General features: G+C 38.1%; 2 protein-coding genes and 1 long non-coding RNA gene across 4 annotated transcripts in view; 1 reads left to right on the top strand and 2 right to left on the bottom strand.

The window, feature by feature from the left end:
• The window catches only part of LOC106149539, a 54,920-nt gene extending 50,049 nt beyond the window's left edge, over positions 1–4,871 (bottom strand). For both annotated transcript variants that reach the window (XR_001235793.1, XR_001235794.1), the window contains exon 1: positions 4,765–4,871. This is a non-coding gene — a long non-coding RNA (uncharacterized LOC106149539). The remainder of the gene's footprint in view (positions 1–4,764) is intronic.
• Positions 4,872–12,828: 7,957 nt separating this feature from the next.
• On the bottom strand, positions 12,829–18,749 carry P2ry1 (purinergic receptor P2Y, G-protein coupled, 1). The gene is made up of 2 exons (XM_005393054.2): positions 17,490–18,749; positions 12,829–14,926 (listed from the first exon to the last, which is right to left on the bottom strand). Exon 1 carries the CDS (start codon positions 18,650–18,652, stop codon positions 17,528–17,530), a length of 1,125 nt encoding a protein of 374 aa, XP_005393111.1. The 5' UTR covers positions 18,653–18,749; the 3' UTR covers positions 12,829–14,926; positions 17,490–17,527.
• Positions 18,695–18,788, top strand: part of LOC106149538 (translation initiation factor IF-2-like) — a gene marked incomplete in the record, with an annotated part of 36,694 nt that continues 36,600 nt past the window's right edge. The window contains 1 exon segment of the mRNA XM_013518657.1: positions 18,695–18,788.

Raw genomic sequence — 18,788 nt, 5'->3', positions numbered from 1 at the left:
TTGTGGCAAAGCTGGCTTGGGACCGCTGCATTTTCTGCTCTTGAATGTAAACTTTAACCCTCCTCTGACCGTGGTGAGGTGCAGGCTGCTGAAGACGCCTGTGTGTGTGCACTCTTTGAAAATGTCCAGGCCTGAGCGCCTCCCTCAGTGAATGGAGGCTTCTCCAGGCCCCACTGCACTGAAGGATCTGCAGAGCTGTCTGGTACTCAAACACCTGTGCTGCCTTGTGATATCATTTCCACTGCTGTGTTATCTTAATTCTCCTCCTTGGAAACATTTTATGGTCTGCACTGCTTCATTAACCAGACTGTAAACAATTTGATTATACAGAGCATCCATTTAATGACCATTCTGTTGTTTTCTTCTGGATGGCATCCAGAACAGCAGTTAGGGTTTAGATCACTAATGTCCTGCAACAGTCTCAAGTGTTCAGAGGCAGGGCTCCTGGAAGGGGACTGTGTCATGGAGGAAGGTGGTTCTCATCAGGGTGCTAACCTACTGATAAGTTAATGTGGAGTGTGCTGTGAGCAGCTTGGGCCCAGTGGGAGGAGGAGTCACTGAGGGCTTGCTCTGGAAGGGTGTATTCGTGTCTGTGGCTCCTTGCTCTCTCTCCCTCTGGCTGCCATGGGTTCAGTCACTTTTCTCTGCCTTCCTCTTCTACCATGTCACTTCTGCCTTGGAGCCAGCCCACTATGGACTGAAACTCTGAGCAAGGGGAACCTCTCCTCTAAGTGGCAAGCTTCAGGGATTTGGTCTCAGTGACTAAAAAGTAACTGGCTGTAAATTGTGTTCAATCTTAAAATCCCTTGAGACTGGGTTTCAATGACCATGTTTCTACTTGTTATGATTGTATAACTTTAAAAAGCCATTTTTTTCTTAAATTTTACAGCACAATGTTAAAAAAGTCATCATGGCATTCTTTGGCAGTTGATACATCTACTTGTACACAATGAAAATTGCTAGAAAACCTGAAAAATGATTCGCTATTTGTAGAACTTGAAGAAGAATTTAAAAATCGAATATTCCTAACCTTCCACAAAGAAAATACTTCAGCATTTTCAGACATTTGAGCCCCTTATTGGGAAAAACATTACTTATGTCCTGAGGCAAGTGCATAGCTTCACCAGTCATGGGAAGTGTCTCCTCTTTTATCGTGTTTAGTGATCGTAGTTAGTTTTTAATTAGGTCACCAAATTTTAAGAATAATAGCACATAGGTGAAAAGTACATCTGTTCCCAACACAAATTAAAATACAGCACTCACAGTCAGAAGATGCCATTTTGGGATAATATAGGCTTTCTCCTCTGAAGAGTGACCTGCAGCGCACCTTGGTATAATACTGATGCACAGTAGTACAGTATCTCTGACTTAGAAACAGCTTGAAGAAGAATATTTTAAAACATAAAAGCAAGGGCAGTAAACAATAAATATTTTGTCCTATTTCTTTCTAAATGAAGTTCCTCTGTCAGTGACAATCCATAATGGCAACTGTATCTGATGATAACTAGAGGGCTTAATATACAAAACACAGCCCCTCCCCATCAGTTCTCTTTAAGGTCCTCCAATCCCCTTCCCATTGTCTGTCAGCTTGGGTATGCTGCAATGTGCAGCCCGACTCCCTGAGCTCATCTCTGAGAATGTGTTTCTGTTTCTTCATATTCCAGCCAAGCTGGTCTTCTGCATGTTCCCGGGGGAGCCAAGCCAGCTCCTGTGTTTGTGCATTTATTATTTCACTATTGCTGTTCTCTCTGTTTGGAACCAAGGTAGTCCAAAGTACTGCTTGGTGGATGAGAACGGAGTGCACTTAGCCACACCTTATTTTGTATCAGCTTTTCACACTTCAAGTAAGTATGCATTCTAAATTAACCAAGTATGTGTTCTACATAGAAAATGTTATGTCAAAGTTCCCTCACACTTCTTCCAACCAGATTGTTGTCCTGCGCAGAAAATCTGGAGTCTACTGCTAAAAGGTGTTCCCCCAGATCTCCACCAGCTTCTCAGTATGCCAGGCTCAGGTCAAATGCCAGCTCTTTCATAATACTTTAGATCAAGAATGACCCTCAAAACTCTCATCTGAAAGGTGACTGGATCATAGGGCATTACAGCTGAATGTAATGTTAGGAAGCCTGGTCACTGGGCATGACCCAGAAGAGAGTATCTCCCTCCCCAGCTCCTCCCTTAGCTCACTGTTTTCCGGGCACCATGATGTGAGCCCCTTTCCACTGCCCTGGCCCTTCCACCATGGCATTTCTGCCTTGGAGCAGGCTAACCAGGAACTGTAACCAGGAGCTAAAATAAACCTTTCCCTCTCGAACTGGTGGATACTGGTTATTGAGTCTCACTGACAAAGAAGTGACCAAGACCCTTTCAGACAGGCATATTTTCATAACATTGTCACTCTCTAAGATTAGCTTACAGACTATTCATCATGTATATCCCCCCCAGTAGATGTAAACACTTTGAGAGGAGAAATTGTGTCTCTCTTGTAGTCAACTATATCCCCCAACTCTTCATCGATTTTATATCACCAGTGTCTCTGCTGAACGCATAAAATATGATCCTTTGCTAATAAAATTCTACAGGTAGCCTAAGTCTGAAACAGATGACTTCAGCGATCACATTCAGTAATAAAACTTGCTGCTATCCTCCAAAAGCAATATTAATTCAATATATTTAAATGTCACTCTATATTTAGACTTTTAAATAAAGCAAATTAGGAAACTATAAAATACAAAACTAATTTGATTTGTAAGTTTGTAATTTGTAAGTTTGGGCCCCAATTATTCAAAAGAGAGAAATCATTAATTCTCCTGTACTTCCCCCAGATCTACTGAATGGCCACACCACTTATCCTAATCATTGCTCAAACAGGAAATTTGGAAATTGTCTAAGCCCCAGGCTACACCCTGTACCTCATCCTCTGCCTACTTAACTACTCCTATTAATGTGCCTCCTAAATTTCCATCCTAGAATGTCTCACACAAATATGTACACAATATATTTTGCTAGGCCTAGAACATTCTATATAGTGTTTTGGTGTTCAAAGCAAAAATTTTCTTTTTTTAATAGAATATAAGTATGTACTTAATAGAATATAAGTATGTACATTTGGGAAAGTTAGAAGAAATGATTTTGAAAGTATTTGCCACAAAAGATTGACAATTTTGAGGAGATAAATAGATAATCTGACTTAAACTTTATGTAATACATGCATGCACAGATCTTATATGGTACTCCATTAATATGTACAACTTTATGTTTTTGTATATCAGCTAAAAGTAAAAGACAGAAAAAATGTAGTTTAAATTTCTGATCATATTGCAACATTTTAAATGAAGAATCCTGATTAAAATCATAAAGGAAATTTTACATGGTCACTGTTAAAAATGTACAATTTTTTTGGCAAATAAATACAAAATATAACTTTCAAAGTTTGAGAGCATGTATTTTATTCCTATGAAGCTTCAGAGATCTCAGAGATAAATTTGTATTCAGATCATTTGACAGAATTTTCTAAATGACACCAAATATAATTATGATAAAATTAAATATACAATTTAAATTTTTCTCATTTTTTATAGATTTAGAAACTAGAGTTCACTCAGTTGAATAATACAATTTGTACTGAAGAAAATGTTCTGCTGCTGTTGGGTTTCAATGTTGTATTTTAAAAATCATTATCAAATTTTTCTTATAAAACATTTGAAAACAGGAAATTAGGGTATTTTTCATAGCAAAGACATTAAATTTTAAGTAATCTTGAAAGTCACAGTAGTAATTTGGAATTAAATTTATTGTGGGATTTTCACATTATTCAAATGGTGTAATTAGGCAGCACCAAGGTCCTATTCCTCATATATACTTTTTTTTTGGTACTGGGAATCGAACTCAGGACCTCATGCTTACCAGGCAGGCACTGTGCTGCTGAGCTAAATCCCCATCCCTCCTCATGTATACTTGTAACCAACTATGGTTTTATGAAAAATTATTGGTTCTCATGCAAAGAATATACTTTTATGACTTCTAAATGTTTCCAATATTATATTATTACTTTTATTTACTTTCTCTTTTGGTAGAACCAGAAGATACATTTAGATATTTCTGAAATGAACCACATATAGAAAAGAATGACAATTGAAATACTTTATAACTTAACTTATTAATCAGTTGAAAATCCATTATTTCAATTATCTGTTGAATACATATGGAGGATTTTTTTAAATAGCCAGACACCCAATGAAGTGGTAATTTTTTATCACAGAGAAAAAAAATAGTTTCAGAGCAGAGAAGATTAACATTTTCAACAGCTGATTGTAAAATCAAACTGATATGAAAACAGACACCACAGCCTGGAAGTTAAGATTTATTGGGTCTTATAATGGAATTTGACAAGGCTGTGGAGATTTCAGGTCCTAATGAGTACTGTGTGAATGCTAACAGGAATACTGTGGGGAATGGCTGTGCTTGCCAGAATTGGATTTGGAAGCAGCTGGAGAAGTATGGCCCAGCAACTAGGGGCTGCTTGTTCTTTTAGAGCTGGAGACTTGAACAGTAACAGTATAAACAAAGACACACACTAAACACCATACTTTGCAATCAATGTATATTGCAACTTAGCCTTTCACAGCAACTAGTTCCCTCAATCTGTCCCTGAGGATGCAATGGTCCGGAGGGCTTCCTTCTCCACTCTAATCTTAGTGCCAAGAGAGAATCTCTATCTATCCCTCATTTCCATTCATGCTCATCCTTTCTCTGTTTACTTACCGACCACTACTGCTTTCTGAATGCCTTACACTTCATGTTCTTCTTCTCTCTTATTCGCTTCTTTGATCATTCTATACTGACTTCCTCACATGAGACTTCATAGTTTGGCTCCACAGTTCCCAGATTTCTCGCCGGGCACTTATTAAGTGCTCAGTGAATGCTGTTTGCTGATGACTGATGCTGGAATGTGAGGATGGCAGCTTTAAAAATGCAGTTGGGTGGCTTTACAAAGATCTTCCCACAAACAGCCCCACTCACACTTTTATGAGACAGTCATTATGGATCCATTTCTTTTATGAAACAAGTGAGAAAGGTTAAATACTCTGTGCAGTTTTTCTTGGCTGATAATTATCTGTCCTAGGATTTGAATCCCACTGGTCTATTTTAAGTAAAGAGCGTAAAACATTAGTAGGAGAAAACTTCTGACGTTGGGCATGACTGTTTCTGGTTCATTCCTGGATTTAGTCTCCATTTTGCGCTGCCCGCCTTGTCACCATGTTCCTGAGTTTCTGCATTGTAATCCTGCACCGTAATCTCCTTTTCCTGTTGGCCCAGCAATGGGGGACAGAGACAGCCAGGCTGGGGAAGTACAGGCACAGTCTAGCCTTTCTTTGAGCCTTCCAGGCATCTGATGTTGATCCCTTCCTACAACAGAAGTTCTGAGTGTGGAGACACATGCCAAGACCTTAGTACCTTCTACCCTAGCCCTCTGAACAACTATCCATGGAGACTCAATCTTTTCAGGACTTTTTTACATGGCGTTCTCATAACTTGTAAATGCATTCAACCTTGAGTGTTCCTCTTTTTGAGAAGCCATATTCTGCTCTGAATCTTGCCATTCTACTAAAAAATGATTCCTGAGCCTATTTATCCCTCACCACAGATTCTAAACAACAACAAAATCATATCATCTCTGATTTCTCAATGGCACATTATCCTTTTCTATAAAGTACTTTATTTAGAAATAATGTATATCAATAAATGAGCTCACATTACAGTTTGATGAGTATTGACAATTGTAGATGGATCCCTGTAACAATCACTACAGTCACAACGTAAAATATGCTCATCATTCCATGAATTCCCTTATGCAACTTTGCAGTCAGTCCTTTGTCCACAGTTTAAACCTTTGTCAATTACTGATCAGTTCTCTGTCATTATAGGTTAGTTTTTCCTATTCCACAGTCTTTTCCTAGAATAATAGTCTATAATATATTCCTTTGTGTCTGGTTTCTTTTCTCAGCACAGCTTAGGTATACCATGTTTTATGTATTAGTAGATTGTTCCCTTTTGTTGCTAAATAATATTCAAGGATCTACATAATTGGTTATTTTTTGATAGACATTTGAGTTATTCCCAGGTTTGAATATTATTTTCGTTTAAGTATTTTTACTCAAACTCCTTATGAAAAACTTAAAACTTTGAAAGGCTTTTTATTAAAAATTATTTTGATAAATTTAGATTCACATGCAATTGTAAGGAATATTGCAGAGTGATACTACGTTTTACTGTTTTTCCTAGGAGCAACAGCTTGCAAAACTATAATGCAACGTGATAAACAGGATACTGACACTGACCCAGTCAAAACGTTCACATTGCCATCACAAGATCCTCATGTCATTTATCACATCCACTTTCTATCACCCTCTCCCTGCTTCTTCCTTAACACTCTCCAGTTACTAATCTGGTCTCCATTTCTGTAATTTTCTTATCTCAAGAAGAATACAGAACATATACTTTTGGATAATTCAATAGAGATTTGTCCAGGTTATTGGCTATACCGATAGCTCGTTTCTTTTCTATTGTTGAATATTAACCCATGATATAGTTCTATATATTTATTATTTAACCTGCAATGTTTTAAAAGATATCTCAGTTGCTTCCAGTTTTGACACTCACAAATAATATTTATGTGAAGATTTTTGTATGTTTTTGTGTGAATACAGATTTTTATTTCTCTAGGATAAATGTCTGGAAGGTAATTTATAAGTCATATGGTAGTTACATATTTACTTTTTAAAAAACTGAAAAACCATTTTCAGAGTGTCTGTTTTATATTTCTGCCATCAATGTATGAGAGAATGTCATTCTTAGTATTTGGCATTGTCACTACTTTTTTATTTTTGTCATTTTGATAGGGTGTAGTATTATGTCACTGGGAATTTGGATTTCCTTAACAGCTAATACCATTGGCCATCTAGTTCCTTAAGTGTGTGCTTTTATTCTGCCTAAGTTCTCTCATCCTTAGCCAAACCCACAGTGAATCTATTTTCTCCCTTTTTCTACTCAAATCTATCCTCTTTTCACTAAATTTGCTCATTCAAAAAGCAAGCCTGTAATGTTTTCATTTCTTATCCCTAAATATTAAATTGTATCCTACCTTTAAGTCCAATTTAATAACAATTTCCTCCAAGAATATATTTTTTTTCAGGCTACTCAAGTTCAATCAAAATTCTTTCCTGTGTGAAGTCCTTTTAAAATCACAGTATATTGACACAACTACCCTATTTTCCTTTTACAAATTGCCTCATGTTAATTTAACTGCCTATTAGATCCTTGGTGCTGTTTTGAAGGCAAGGGCTACACCTGAAGTATCTTCTGTGTTTAAACACTAACATTAATCAACATGATATATGTGAACAATCATCTAGTACTCTGTACCAGTGCATACAATTCAGTATCAGCCCTGGTTGAGAATTTACCACATATTCCTAAGTCAATCCAATCTTCAAACTTCTCCACCCTTACTCTGGTCAAACTTACATGAGGTCAGAAAGAACAATAACACTGACAAATATCACCACCTCTTCATTTCCAGCTATAGACAGTATTGGGTAGTTCCAGGTCTCTATTTCTTGTAACAAAGTGTTCCCAAACTCGTTTGCATAAAATAGCTGCACTATTAGTGTCTTCATAGATTTTGTGGGTTGGAATTTACAAAAATTTCACTATGTAAAGTTTGTCTCTGTTACATGATTTCTAAGGCCTCGCTAAGAAAACTTAGGTAGCTGTGGGTGAGTAGAGCAGCTGCATGTTTGGACCAGTCCTCTTCATCCTGTCTGACATCTGCCTGGTATGATTTGAATGGTGGGAGGCTCACTCATATCCCCCACCTTCTCCTTTTCATGGACTTCACCATAATTTACCTCTCCATGTGATGTTTATAGTATGTACTCTCAGACTAGTCATCTCTATATATTGTTATCCCAGAGCTCCAAGAGACAATGCTCCAACAAACAAGGCTATGTGGTCTGTTATGACCTAGTCTCAGAAGGCATATTACATCATTCTGCCATACTTTGGTGTTCCAAATAGTCACAAACCCCCTTGGATTCAAGAAGAGGTAACATATAGATTCCAACTCTTGCTGAGAAGATGTCGATGAGTTTACATCCATGTTTTAAAAACTATCAAAAAAGTTCTCAAGTCACTGCCTGGAACCAATTTCTTTCCCTTTTCCTGGCTCCACATATCTGAGGGTACAATCTGCCTGAAGTAGAGGAAAACTTACTGTGAAAATTCCTTCTGCAATATCAATTATTTCCACCCTAGGATCTTTTAAAAACTTTTAGCCCCATGATTTATTATGACATCCCTGGTATAAATTTATTGATAATCAAACTATTATCTATTTTACTTTACCTAGTTCATTTTTCTTCTCCCACATCTAGATTTGTATTCCTCTTGTGACTTATTATTCCTTTGTATGCATCCTGGAGAAATAATTCTTTCTAAATGAAGCTTATGCCCCAGTAAACTGTTTCCCTCACTCCTTTCCATGGTAGACTCCATTAACCCTTATACTCAATATCCAGAAAAGGGGCAGATATTCTCCTGGCTCCCTAATGCTTCTTCATATTATTCTTCAAATGCCATGTGAATCCATCTTTTGAGAATAATGCCAACTAATTCTTACTAGCCAGACCTATTATCTGTGTTCTCATCTACCAAATATCATTTCACCACACAACTTTTATGTACTTCCTGTAATGCAATGATCCATCATATGTGTTAGTCCTAGAACGATGACCTCCAGTCTGATGATCTGTCATTCAGCTTTCCTAACCATAGCTAATTTTTCCCTAGACTAACCCTTCTTTTAGCCTCTATTTCTGCACGGAGCTTGCTTCCTCTAGCTCTTCTAGAAATTCCTTTTCATCCTTTTTTCTGTTTCTAATCTTTTGCCTCAAGTTATCTCCTCCAATTCTTAACCAAGACATGCCTTCAGTGGTCATTACTATTTCTATAGCCTAAATGTGCCCTCAGTAACACTTAGCCTTTGTACCTCAATCTTTATAATCCTCTTTTGCACTAAGTGACACAGAATTATCCCTTTCATAAATTCTTTTCTGAGCCTAATTTCTTCAGGCAAGCTCTTGGATCTTAACTAAACTCCATTTCTTTCCTGTTCGTATTCTTCTCTATCCATCCTTGTTGTGGAGTGCCGCTTATGGCTCTGTGCTGCTGCCATTTCCTTCTTTGTCTGTACATCCTCTCCAGATGACTACAACTACTTCCTTGGTTTTAGCTATCATTTGCCAATTGTCAATTCTCAAACCTCTATCTTTCTATGGCTCTACCTGGAACTGTACACCTGCAATGGCATACTGCACCTTTCCAACTGGGCATCTCCTAAGTTTCTCCAACCTAGGAAGCATCACAGCCCTTCCTACCACCCTCCTCCTCTCACACTCACTAGGTAGGAGACATTTCTAAGACATAATTTTCATGCCAAGAAGTAATGATGGTGGTGACCAATTCTATAATAAAATGAACAAATATGAAAGTCTCACTCCATGCACCTACTTAAGGCTGTCCCAAGCAGGCAGAGTGCTGGTTAGATGCTGATTATCAGGTAAAAGACAAGTAATGAATAGCAGAGCTGGATTTGAACCTAAGGCTTTGCAACTGCAATACTGAGGTTTATAAGCACAAGTGCTGATTAGCACGGCCAGTATCTACAGGAACAGAAAATTTGTTCAGCCGCTTTCTTACTAGAAATGCTTTTCAAGAATATCACCCATCTTTGTTCTTATTTTAAGCTCACAGGCATCTTTCTGATACATAATTAGATTCTACTTGAACAAAAAGACGGATGTCTGTTATTGTGACTGGGATATAGCCATTGTATACTCAAAATTGGCAGACTAGCTGGTAAATGATTCTCTTGTCAGTTAGTCTGGTGTGAATCAGTCTCTGAGTGTTGGTGAACTCTAGATGAACTGTTCAGATCAAGTTTCTGGATCTGCAAAAGACCAGACACTGGATTGGGGTAACAGAAAATAAACCATGAGCCTGAGAGGTGAGGCCCAGCAAGTAAGGTCAACAGATCCTCCATATATGTGTGTATGCATATATATATATATACACACATTTATATATATATATATATATATATATATATATATATATGCACATACATACACACATTTTAAGCTGGATACATTTTATCTTATGCATCTTTGTGCCACATAGGGCATATCATAGTGCAAGCATAAAAAGTGAGTAGCTGCTTATTATCCAATCTCAGAAAATTCATCAGTTTCCAAAAGAACAGTATTAACTGCACCCAAAAATCTATGAAGCCTACAAATACAATTTCTGAGACTCATAAGCCTCCATAGTATGAAAGAAGACAGCAAAAATAGCAGTGACAAAATCCTTTGTACTTCGAAATAGCACATCAAGTATTTATTTTGTGCTTTGTATATCTTATTTCATTTAATTTCTCTGACATCCTATGAGTTATACACTATTACTCCCGTTTTGTAGTTGAAGAACACATAGCCTTGAAGGTGTAAAGAACTTGCCCAGCATACACAAGCAGTGCACTGTAGAGGTGGATCTGAACCTAAGGCTTATGTTCTTAAACACAAGTGAAGGTTTGAGGTTTGTGGCTAACTGTTCAAAGCCACCAAACAGTAAGTTGTTAAAAACAACAGTAAGTTGTTATTTACATTTATACAAATCGAGATTCAGCGAGCCCATCTTGAAATATAAATAGCCATCTTGAGATGTAGGCTAAATGCTGCCTTAATTTATTTCTTTGGGAATTCTGAGGCTTCAGAAAAACATAATGCTGAAAGAGAAAAGATCAAGTGACTGCATGCGGTAATTTATTTTAGTTTTGAGAAACAACTTCTCATAACCTTCTTCCTTTCACTCCATGCTAAGGACAGCAGTGGAGAACCTCAATTTTTTAAAAACCATGTCCAGAATAAAAATAAAATGACTACTACAACCTGAGACACAGACACATACAAGTTTATGTGTATTTTGTTGTATATGTGTGCATCTAAGACTAAAATCAGAAATCCTTACTGAGTATAGACTCCTATGTATAGTACTTCATTTTGCTAAAGAGGGCTGGGCATAACCCAACATACCAATTTGCATTCTTTTCTCAACCCATCTTCAAATGAAAATTTTGCTTTCACTGCAAACTAAAGTGATGGAATTAGATGGATCATCTCCAAGGTCTCTGTTTTAGTCCATCACCAAGGATTACCCACCCTCACAAAGGTGATTTCCCCCAGCAGTTTATCAAGAGGCGTATGTAGCATGTTTTTGCCTCTGCAATACCTGTGGCCTCCACCGGCCTCCCATCCCCTTATTCCTACCCAATTTCCATTCCTGTGTGGCTGCAGTACAGTCAGTGGCTCATCTCAGAGGCCTGACTCCATCACAGCTACTGTACCAGACATTTTGTCCCGGTAGGCATGCTAGCAGGGGACAGCAGTCCCCAGGGTGCACCCCAAAGCATTATAACCTTACAGTGCGAAACAAGCAAGCACACTGCTCACAGTAACATGGATTTCCAGTGACATCTGTCGTTTCTATAGTGCCCCATCCCATCAGGTTGCAATTACAGTAGTTCTGTTTTGAATTTAGGAAAAAGATTACATTTCAAAATGGAAGCTCTAATTTTATATGGGTCCAAAAATATAAATTTTCTGAAAGTATAAACTTTCTATTTCATTAAAGTGGGAGGAGAGGAGAGGAGGGGGGAGGAGGGGGGTGGAGAGGAGGGGAGGGAAGGCTTAGAGAGAGAGGGAGAGAGAAGGAGAAAGAGAGAGGGAGAGAGAGAAAAGGAATGAGAATGTGTATTTAATTCTGGAGGAAAAAATTCAGATTCTATCCGTAGAGTAATTTAGAAACCAAAAAATATTCACAGTTTTAGGGTAAGTTCTTCTTAAATCAGAAAGATAATTATCTACATAGTATTTATGTATGTACTAAATACCCTGACACACTCTCTCCTGCCCATACACCTACTATAAAATGCCACCAAAGCTGCCATTACTAAGGATTTGCAAACATTGACATTTATACAGTACATGTCATTAAGGATTTAATATTGACTGACATATACATTAAGGGTTTCAAGAGGTTTGTATTTTATACCCACATTATTTTGTTCTAGGGCATTTATTTCCACAGACACAGGGCCACTGTACACCTACCTTCACCAGTGAGGTAAAAAGTAATGCTTTAAGCATGCTTCCATTCCAGTATACACTGTACTCAAGTAGTACTAGAAAGTATATAACAATACACCCGTACAAAGCAACAAACTGAGGCTAAGAAACAGAAACCACAAAAGATTACTAGTCTGGCTACTTGCATGGATTAAATGCCAGTGAGAAAACATTTTAAACGCAGTATGAGAAGAAATATTAAGGTAGCATTCAATATATTTCTTGAAAGAATTTTTTGTTTGTTTGCTTTGTTTGTTTTTCTTCCAGTACCAGGAATTGAACTCATGACCTTGCACTTGCTAGGCAGGCACTTTGCTGCTGAGCTAAATCCCCAGCCCCTCTTGAAAGAATTAAATCATGTCCTTATTGGTAATTAAATATGAAGTAATAAATTTCATGAATTCTCGAGCACCAGGACTTTTCTTTTAACTTCCCTTATAGCTGATATATTCTAATTTTCACTGTATGAAATACTGAGTTAGTTCAGTGTGCCCTGTACTATCTGCCAGACTGTAACACTGTGACGTGTTAAAAGTTTGGAGAAACTTGTGAATATTGACACTATAATAAGACAGAAGCCATCAAGCCATGTTTTATAGTTTTATTGAATCTTTTTCAGCTTTTATTGTCTATGGTAAATACAATTCTAGTGCCCAGGATTATGAAGCTCTGCTGTTACTACAAATAGTGGATACAAAGCTGGCTGCCATGCCTTAGGTGTGCGCACGCACACACGCACACACACACACACACACACAGTACAAGACGTACTCTTGCATGCAAACAGCACTATGCTATTATAGGAAATGTACTTTCCTTTTATTAAAAACTATTATGCGCAACTAGTTAAACTACCATCAATTCAGATAAACCTGAGAAAGCTCAATATGTCAAGTAACACTGTTTCATACCACTCATTCAATGGCACTATTACTCACAAAGAAATCTAATTCAATTATCTATATTAAAATCACAGATAATACAAAAATAAACATTTTTGCAAAAACACTAAAATGTAATATAACTCAAATTCACAAATTTTGATATGCAACATATATATATTCACCTTCATATTTATTTGGGATGATGTATATAATGCGACGTATAACAACAGAATAAAAAAACTGTAACAGGGTTCAGCAGTCAAATAATGCATTTATCACTAAAAACTTGTTACTAAAATTATCAACTGAACAAAGAAAAGATTTAAATCAACACCTATGTTCAACTTTTTGGTAGTGTGCTACTCAAAAACTCTATGTCAAAAAAATTAAGATTGTGCTACTTCAGTTCATGAGGAAACACAATGCAAATACTTCAGAATTGAGCAACAGTCACTTACTGAACTAGGTGCCTTTTTCTCTCTTCTTCTCCCTAAAGTCTGTCCTTCAGTTGTAATGCTGCATCTATAATGCCCACACCTGTCGAATTCTAAACCATAAGAGATTAACTCTGAATGTAGGATAAGACTTTTGCTTTTGAAAGTAGAAGCTCTGACCATAGTTGAGGTCAAAATTCTAAACCTCTAAATCTCTAGAAAAGACAACATAATATATATATAATATATATAAAATATAGACAATGCAGATCCAGTCTGGCTAAGATACTTTATATTCACAATTAATCTTAGGATAATCTGATACCAAACTGTACCAAATCGTGTCCATGTAGAAAGACATAACAAAAAGGCAAACATGCAAATGTATTTCTAGGGAAAATTAATCACTTGTATCATGAAACAGATTTTCTTATTTTAAACCTACAAAATTCTGAAGATTTACATTTTAAAATATTGATATTTGAAAAGCATCATGGTACACAATTCTCATTTTATCTATGCATCACAGATTAGGTAAAATACACCAGTGTGACATCTTAATAAATATAATTGACATCAGTATGTTGGATCTTTCAAGAAAGTATTTCAATCTGTACAACTGAAAGACTATGAGCTTCAATAAATATTTTTACAATAGTTGCAGTTGGACCAGCAAAGGTAAAGCTTCAGCAGGTCCTAATTAGTGTAGCATCTTCCAATATTGTCACTACTTGAATTCCAGCTGGGGTAAGTAGTAACATCTACAGCATCCAGTCCCAGCTGAGCATACTATACGAGCAGACAGAGAAGACTTGCAGGTTATGACCTGTCACATCACAACTGCTGAAACTTGTAAGTATATTTAACCGAAGACCAGACTAGAGAGTCCTGGAAAACAGGGTAGCAGATTTCCTTGCACTCCTGTCTACTTTGCAAGCTTTGCCACATTGCCTGCACCTCGACAAATGGACGTCATTTAACCCTTTCAATCCATAAAGAATGGTCTTCAAGAGGTCAGGAGTCCCACAGTTGGCCCAGCAGTTACATCATGATTTTAAATCTGAGTTCTGACTTTCATGGTATATTTCATCTTGGTTTGCATTTTTATTTCATTGTAAATACAGACTGATGTTTCAAGAGTCAAAGAGCATGATTTCTATGCAATAAAACCCCTTGAACTTGGTACTAACATGTTTTTTAACTTTTTCCATCCAAATTTCAACCTATTTCTGCCTTTACAATTAAAATACTTACTCACATCATCACATGGCACGAATCAGCTTTTCAGCTGACAGATCACTGCTTCATCCTGACCCTCTATATGTTTTCACCTTTAGCATAGATCTTTCCAGATACTTCTCTTGGCCTGGAAGAAGTTGGAAAGATCATTCTTATTACTATTTGGCATATACTCACACATCATTACCCATGGTGTGATGTGTAAAGCTAAAAGCAAAACACTTTTGTGGATGGGGATGTAGCTCAGTGGTAGGTGCCTAACATGCTAACCTAGGTTCAATGCATAGGACTATGCAAAGAAAGAAAAAAAAAGAAAGAAAGAAAAGTAACGCTTTGGAAAAAACAAGCCAAGTAGTGAAAGGACAGGTCTAGTCACTGTCCACTTCCTAACTAGACTCACACTCTCAAAGAAAGTTCTCTGGAAGCTGAAACAATGCACTTAACATATACTCAAAACCAGGGTAAGATTCCAGAGACCTAAAAGGAAGGAAACTAAATCACATGGTGAGGAAATGTACAGAAATGTGTACCATTAAGCTGCGAGTTCAGGTATGGTACAGGCTCTGGAATTTCCATTTTGGTCAGCTTAACAATATTGATCTTATTTCACTGAACATATGTGTGAAAGGACTAATGCAATAGAGGTGTTTTAGAGTGTTTTTTAGGATTCAAAAATAGACAATTTTGTTATGAGCCTCATGAGAAACTGGAAACCTCAAAATGAGGAAGTGCGTGAGGTTTCTTCTACATTTGGTTTCTACAGCCGTATACATTAAGACTGAACCTATAAAAAGTGCCACTGTGCAAGTAGGCTAAATACAGCTTTTTAAAGAATTGATCTTAGTGGCTAGAGATTAAGTTGAAGCAGCTCTGAATATCTCATCAATGTTCAATCTACTTGGGCATTTCAAGAACTGACATCAATTCCTGAGTTCCCTTTTCTTATGTCCCATAGTGTGCTACAACCCCACATTTCTTAAATTATAAGGTGCTTTTAAATAAGTTATTTGACTACTATAAATGCTGATGAGGATTTCATAAGGGCTAGTTTTTACAACTAAAAGTTCTTTGACACTAAACTTATTTATGGTAATGGTATTTCCTCATTATTCTCATTATATAAAAATTTGACTATTTTAAGGGCTAGAAATCAATCAGTTTCATGACGGAGGGAGAAGGAGGGACAAAAGGAGGGGCTGAGTAAAGGAATGAAGATGTGTCATATATTTGTACCAACTCCACGTTTTTGTCCATGTTACTGTTATCTTGTTATTTTTTATTCTCTTTAAAATAAAAAATTAAAAAATCATAATGTACTGCAAACACATACCAGTAAGAAATAAGAAAGAAAATTGTTATTAAGGTTGTTGAGATAGTTTACAAATTTTTCATTAATGCCTGGCAAAGAACAAATACAAAATACACTGGCTAGTCTTCTCTTTAATTACTAGTAGTTTGATTAGCATGCTGCACAGTTTACTTCTCAGGGCTATGGTACTTTCATTCTCTGTAATTTTTTCTATGTACATTTCTTTATCTCTGTTAGGATGTAAAGTTTATTAACAGATCATAGCTTCCCATTTCATCAACACAGCCTAGACAAATTCTGCCTACTTCTCTTTCCTTTCATAATGCATTTAATTTTTAAACATTTTGAAGCAAAAAGAATCTTTCCACTATGATTTTAGAGACATTATTCCAAAAGGCCTTCTGTCCTCCTCCAGTAGCCTCCTACATGTGAGAGGCCTATATTGTAGGCTATGCTCTGTGGATGACTGCCAACCACATCCTTTCTGAAATACGGTTCTCCTGCCCCACACCCCTCAATTTGAAAACAATTATTCAACTTCACTCCAACTCTAGTCTGTAACTTAACTGTGAGTTTTGTAAAATTGTTTTTACAGATGTGAGCCCTTGTCTTGGAACACAAAGTCCTAAGTTCTTGCACAACAGTAGTACAAGTCAATGCTCTTTATCTCAGGAGGTCTAACAGGTTCATGGAGTCTACAATGAAAACAGATGCACTGTGACATCTTCATTGCATCTTCCGGTAAGATTCTGTGTGCAGGCTTCCACCATCAGCATTTAGCACCCAAGGTGTAGTGAGTGGTTTTCCAGAAATAACTGGAAAATTATTATTTTCAGATTTTCATGTTCACTGACTTTACTTTTCTACTCAATTCCCTAAAGAAATACAGCCAGCTACCATTTATGCTTGCAAGGAACAGAAAAAGACATCTAGTTTAGAGGTCTGCTCATTCCTTATTGAATGAACTTTGATATCCTGTACTTAACATTTTAAGAATTCGGATTTCCAAATCGTTCATGCCATGGTTCATTAAAACTGATAGAGCCTGGAAAAATAAAAAGATTCAAGTTTTGGATGTCTAGTTTGCTTGAGAAATTATCAACATTAAAATAGCTCCAGCACTCATGTGCACACATGCTTTACAAAAGCTTGTAAATTTTAAAGGCAGAAGAAAATTAAATGTTTAACTATGTAGTTCTGTTTTACTGGACACACTGCTAGTCAGGAGAGAGACTGAAGACAAACCCAAATAACCAAGTCTGGACGTGGGAACTTTTGCTTCTACAGTTTTTGAATTCACTACTTTCTCGTTTTGATTTTTATAACCTTACTAGAAACTCAAGGGTGAGAAAAGTACTGGCTCTGTACTTAAGCATCCTACCATGGTATCAAATGAGGTGTTTGGGGATTCTTGTGCCTTCACAGGCTTGTATCTCCATTTTGCTTGAACTCGGATAAAATATTGAGGGTCATGTCTTCACTCTTGGACTGCAAATTTGCCTCGCTTCTCCTGGAGGCTTTCCTGGTTGCTCGGGAGAGTCTCCTTCTGAAAGTATCACCAGCCAAGAAATAGAGAATGGGGTCCACACAGCTGTTGAGACTTGCTAGACCTCTTGTCACCTGGTAAGTAGCATACACCCTGTCATTGAAAGCACACATTTCTGGGGTCTGAAAATCTAGCCGGGCTCTCAAGTTCATCGTCTTCATCACATGGAAAGGGATATAAGATACAGCAAAGACAGTCAGAACAATAATCACCAGGTAGATGGATTTCCTCCTAAGAGGGGAGTTGTCCAGGTCGTTGTAAATCAAAGCTCTTACAATTAATCCGTAACAGCCCAGAATCAGTACCAAGGGGACACAGAACATGGCCACGGTGGTGCACATGCTGTAGATGAAATAACTTCGCAGATACTCATCTGTGGTGGTGTCATAGCAGGTGATGGTCTTGTTTTTTCGGAGTCCGGTTCCCGAGTAGAAGAGGATGGGGGAGATCGCCACCACCACGATGAGCCACACCAGCACACTGATGCAGACGGCGTTCTTCTTTTTGAGCCTGCCCAGGGACTTGAGCGGGTACACCACGCCGCTGTACCTGTGCGCGCTGATGCACGTCAGGAACAAGATACTGCCGTAGAGGTTCACGTGGAAGATGAACCTCTGCAGTTTGCACATGGCATCCCCGAAGATCCAGTCCGTCTTATTGAAGTAGTAGAAGATGAGGGCTGGCAGAGTCAGCACGTACAAGAAGTCGGCCAGGGCCAAGTTGAACATGTACACGGAGATGCCGCTCCAGGGTTTCATATGGAAAACAAACATCCAGATGGCTACGCTGTTGCCCAGGAAGCCGATGATGAACACCAAGATGTAGACGGCCGGCAGGTAGTAGAACTGGAAGCCGGTCTTGGTCAGCGCACATCTGAAGGAGGCGGCGGCGGCGGCGGCGGTGGCGGCGGCTGTGCCGTTTCCCCAGTGCAAGCCCGGGCCGGCCAGGAAGGCAGCGTCCGTCCCGTTGGGGACAGCCGGCCACAGCACCTCGGTCATTCTCTCCTCCCGGACTCAGGCAGCGGGTACGAAGGGCAGGCGGCGGCGAGAGGGCGGCGACGGCTCGGTCGGCAGCGAGCATCGGAGACGCCGGCGAGCCGGGGGGTCCCCGCGGAAGGGGGCGCGCGGGGGCTCG

The sequence above is a fragment of the Chinchilla lanigera genome, unplaced genomic scaffold (assembly GCF_000276665.1).
Source record: "Chinchilla lanigera isolate Chin_1 unplaced genomic scaffold, ChiLan1.0 scaffold00047, whole genome shotgun sequence".
NCBI classification, from domain to species: domain Eukaryota; kingdom Metazoa; phylum Chordata; class Mammalia; order Rodentia; family Chinchillidae; genus Chinchilla; species Chinchilla lanigera.
Note: the sequence above shows the minus strand (reverse complement) of the source record. Positions and strands in the feature narration are given on the sequence as shown.

Excerpts from the sequence above, each read along its gene's own strand:
- P2ry1 (XM_005393054.2), bottom strand. The coding sequence starts at position 18,652 with ATGACCGAGGTGCTGTGGCCGGCTGTCCCCAACGGGACGGACGCTGCC.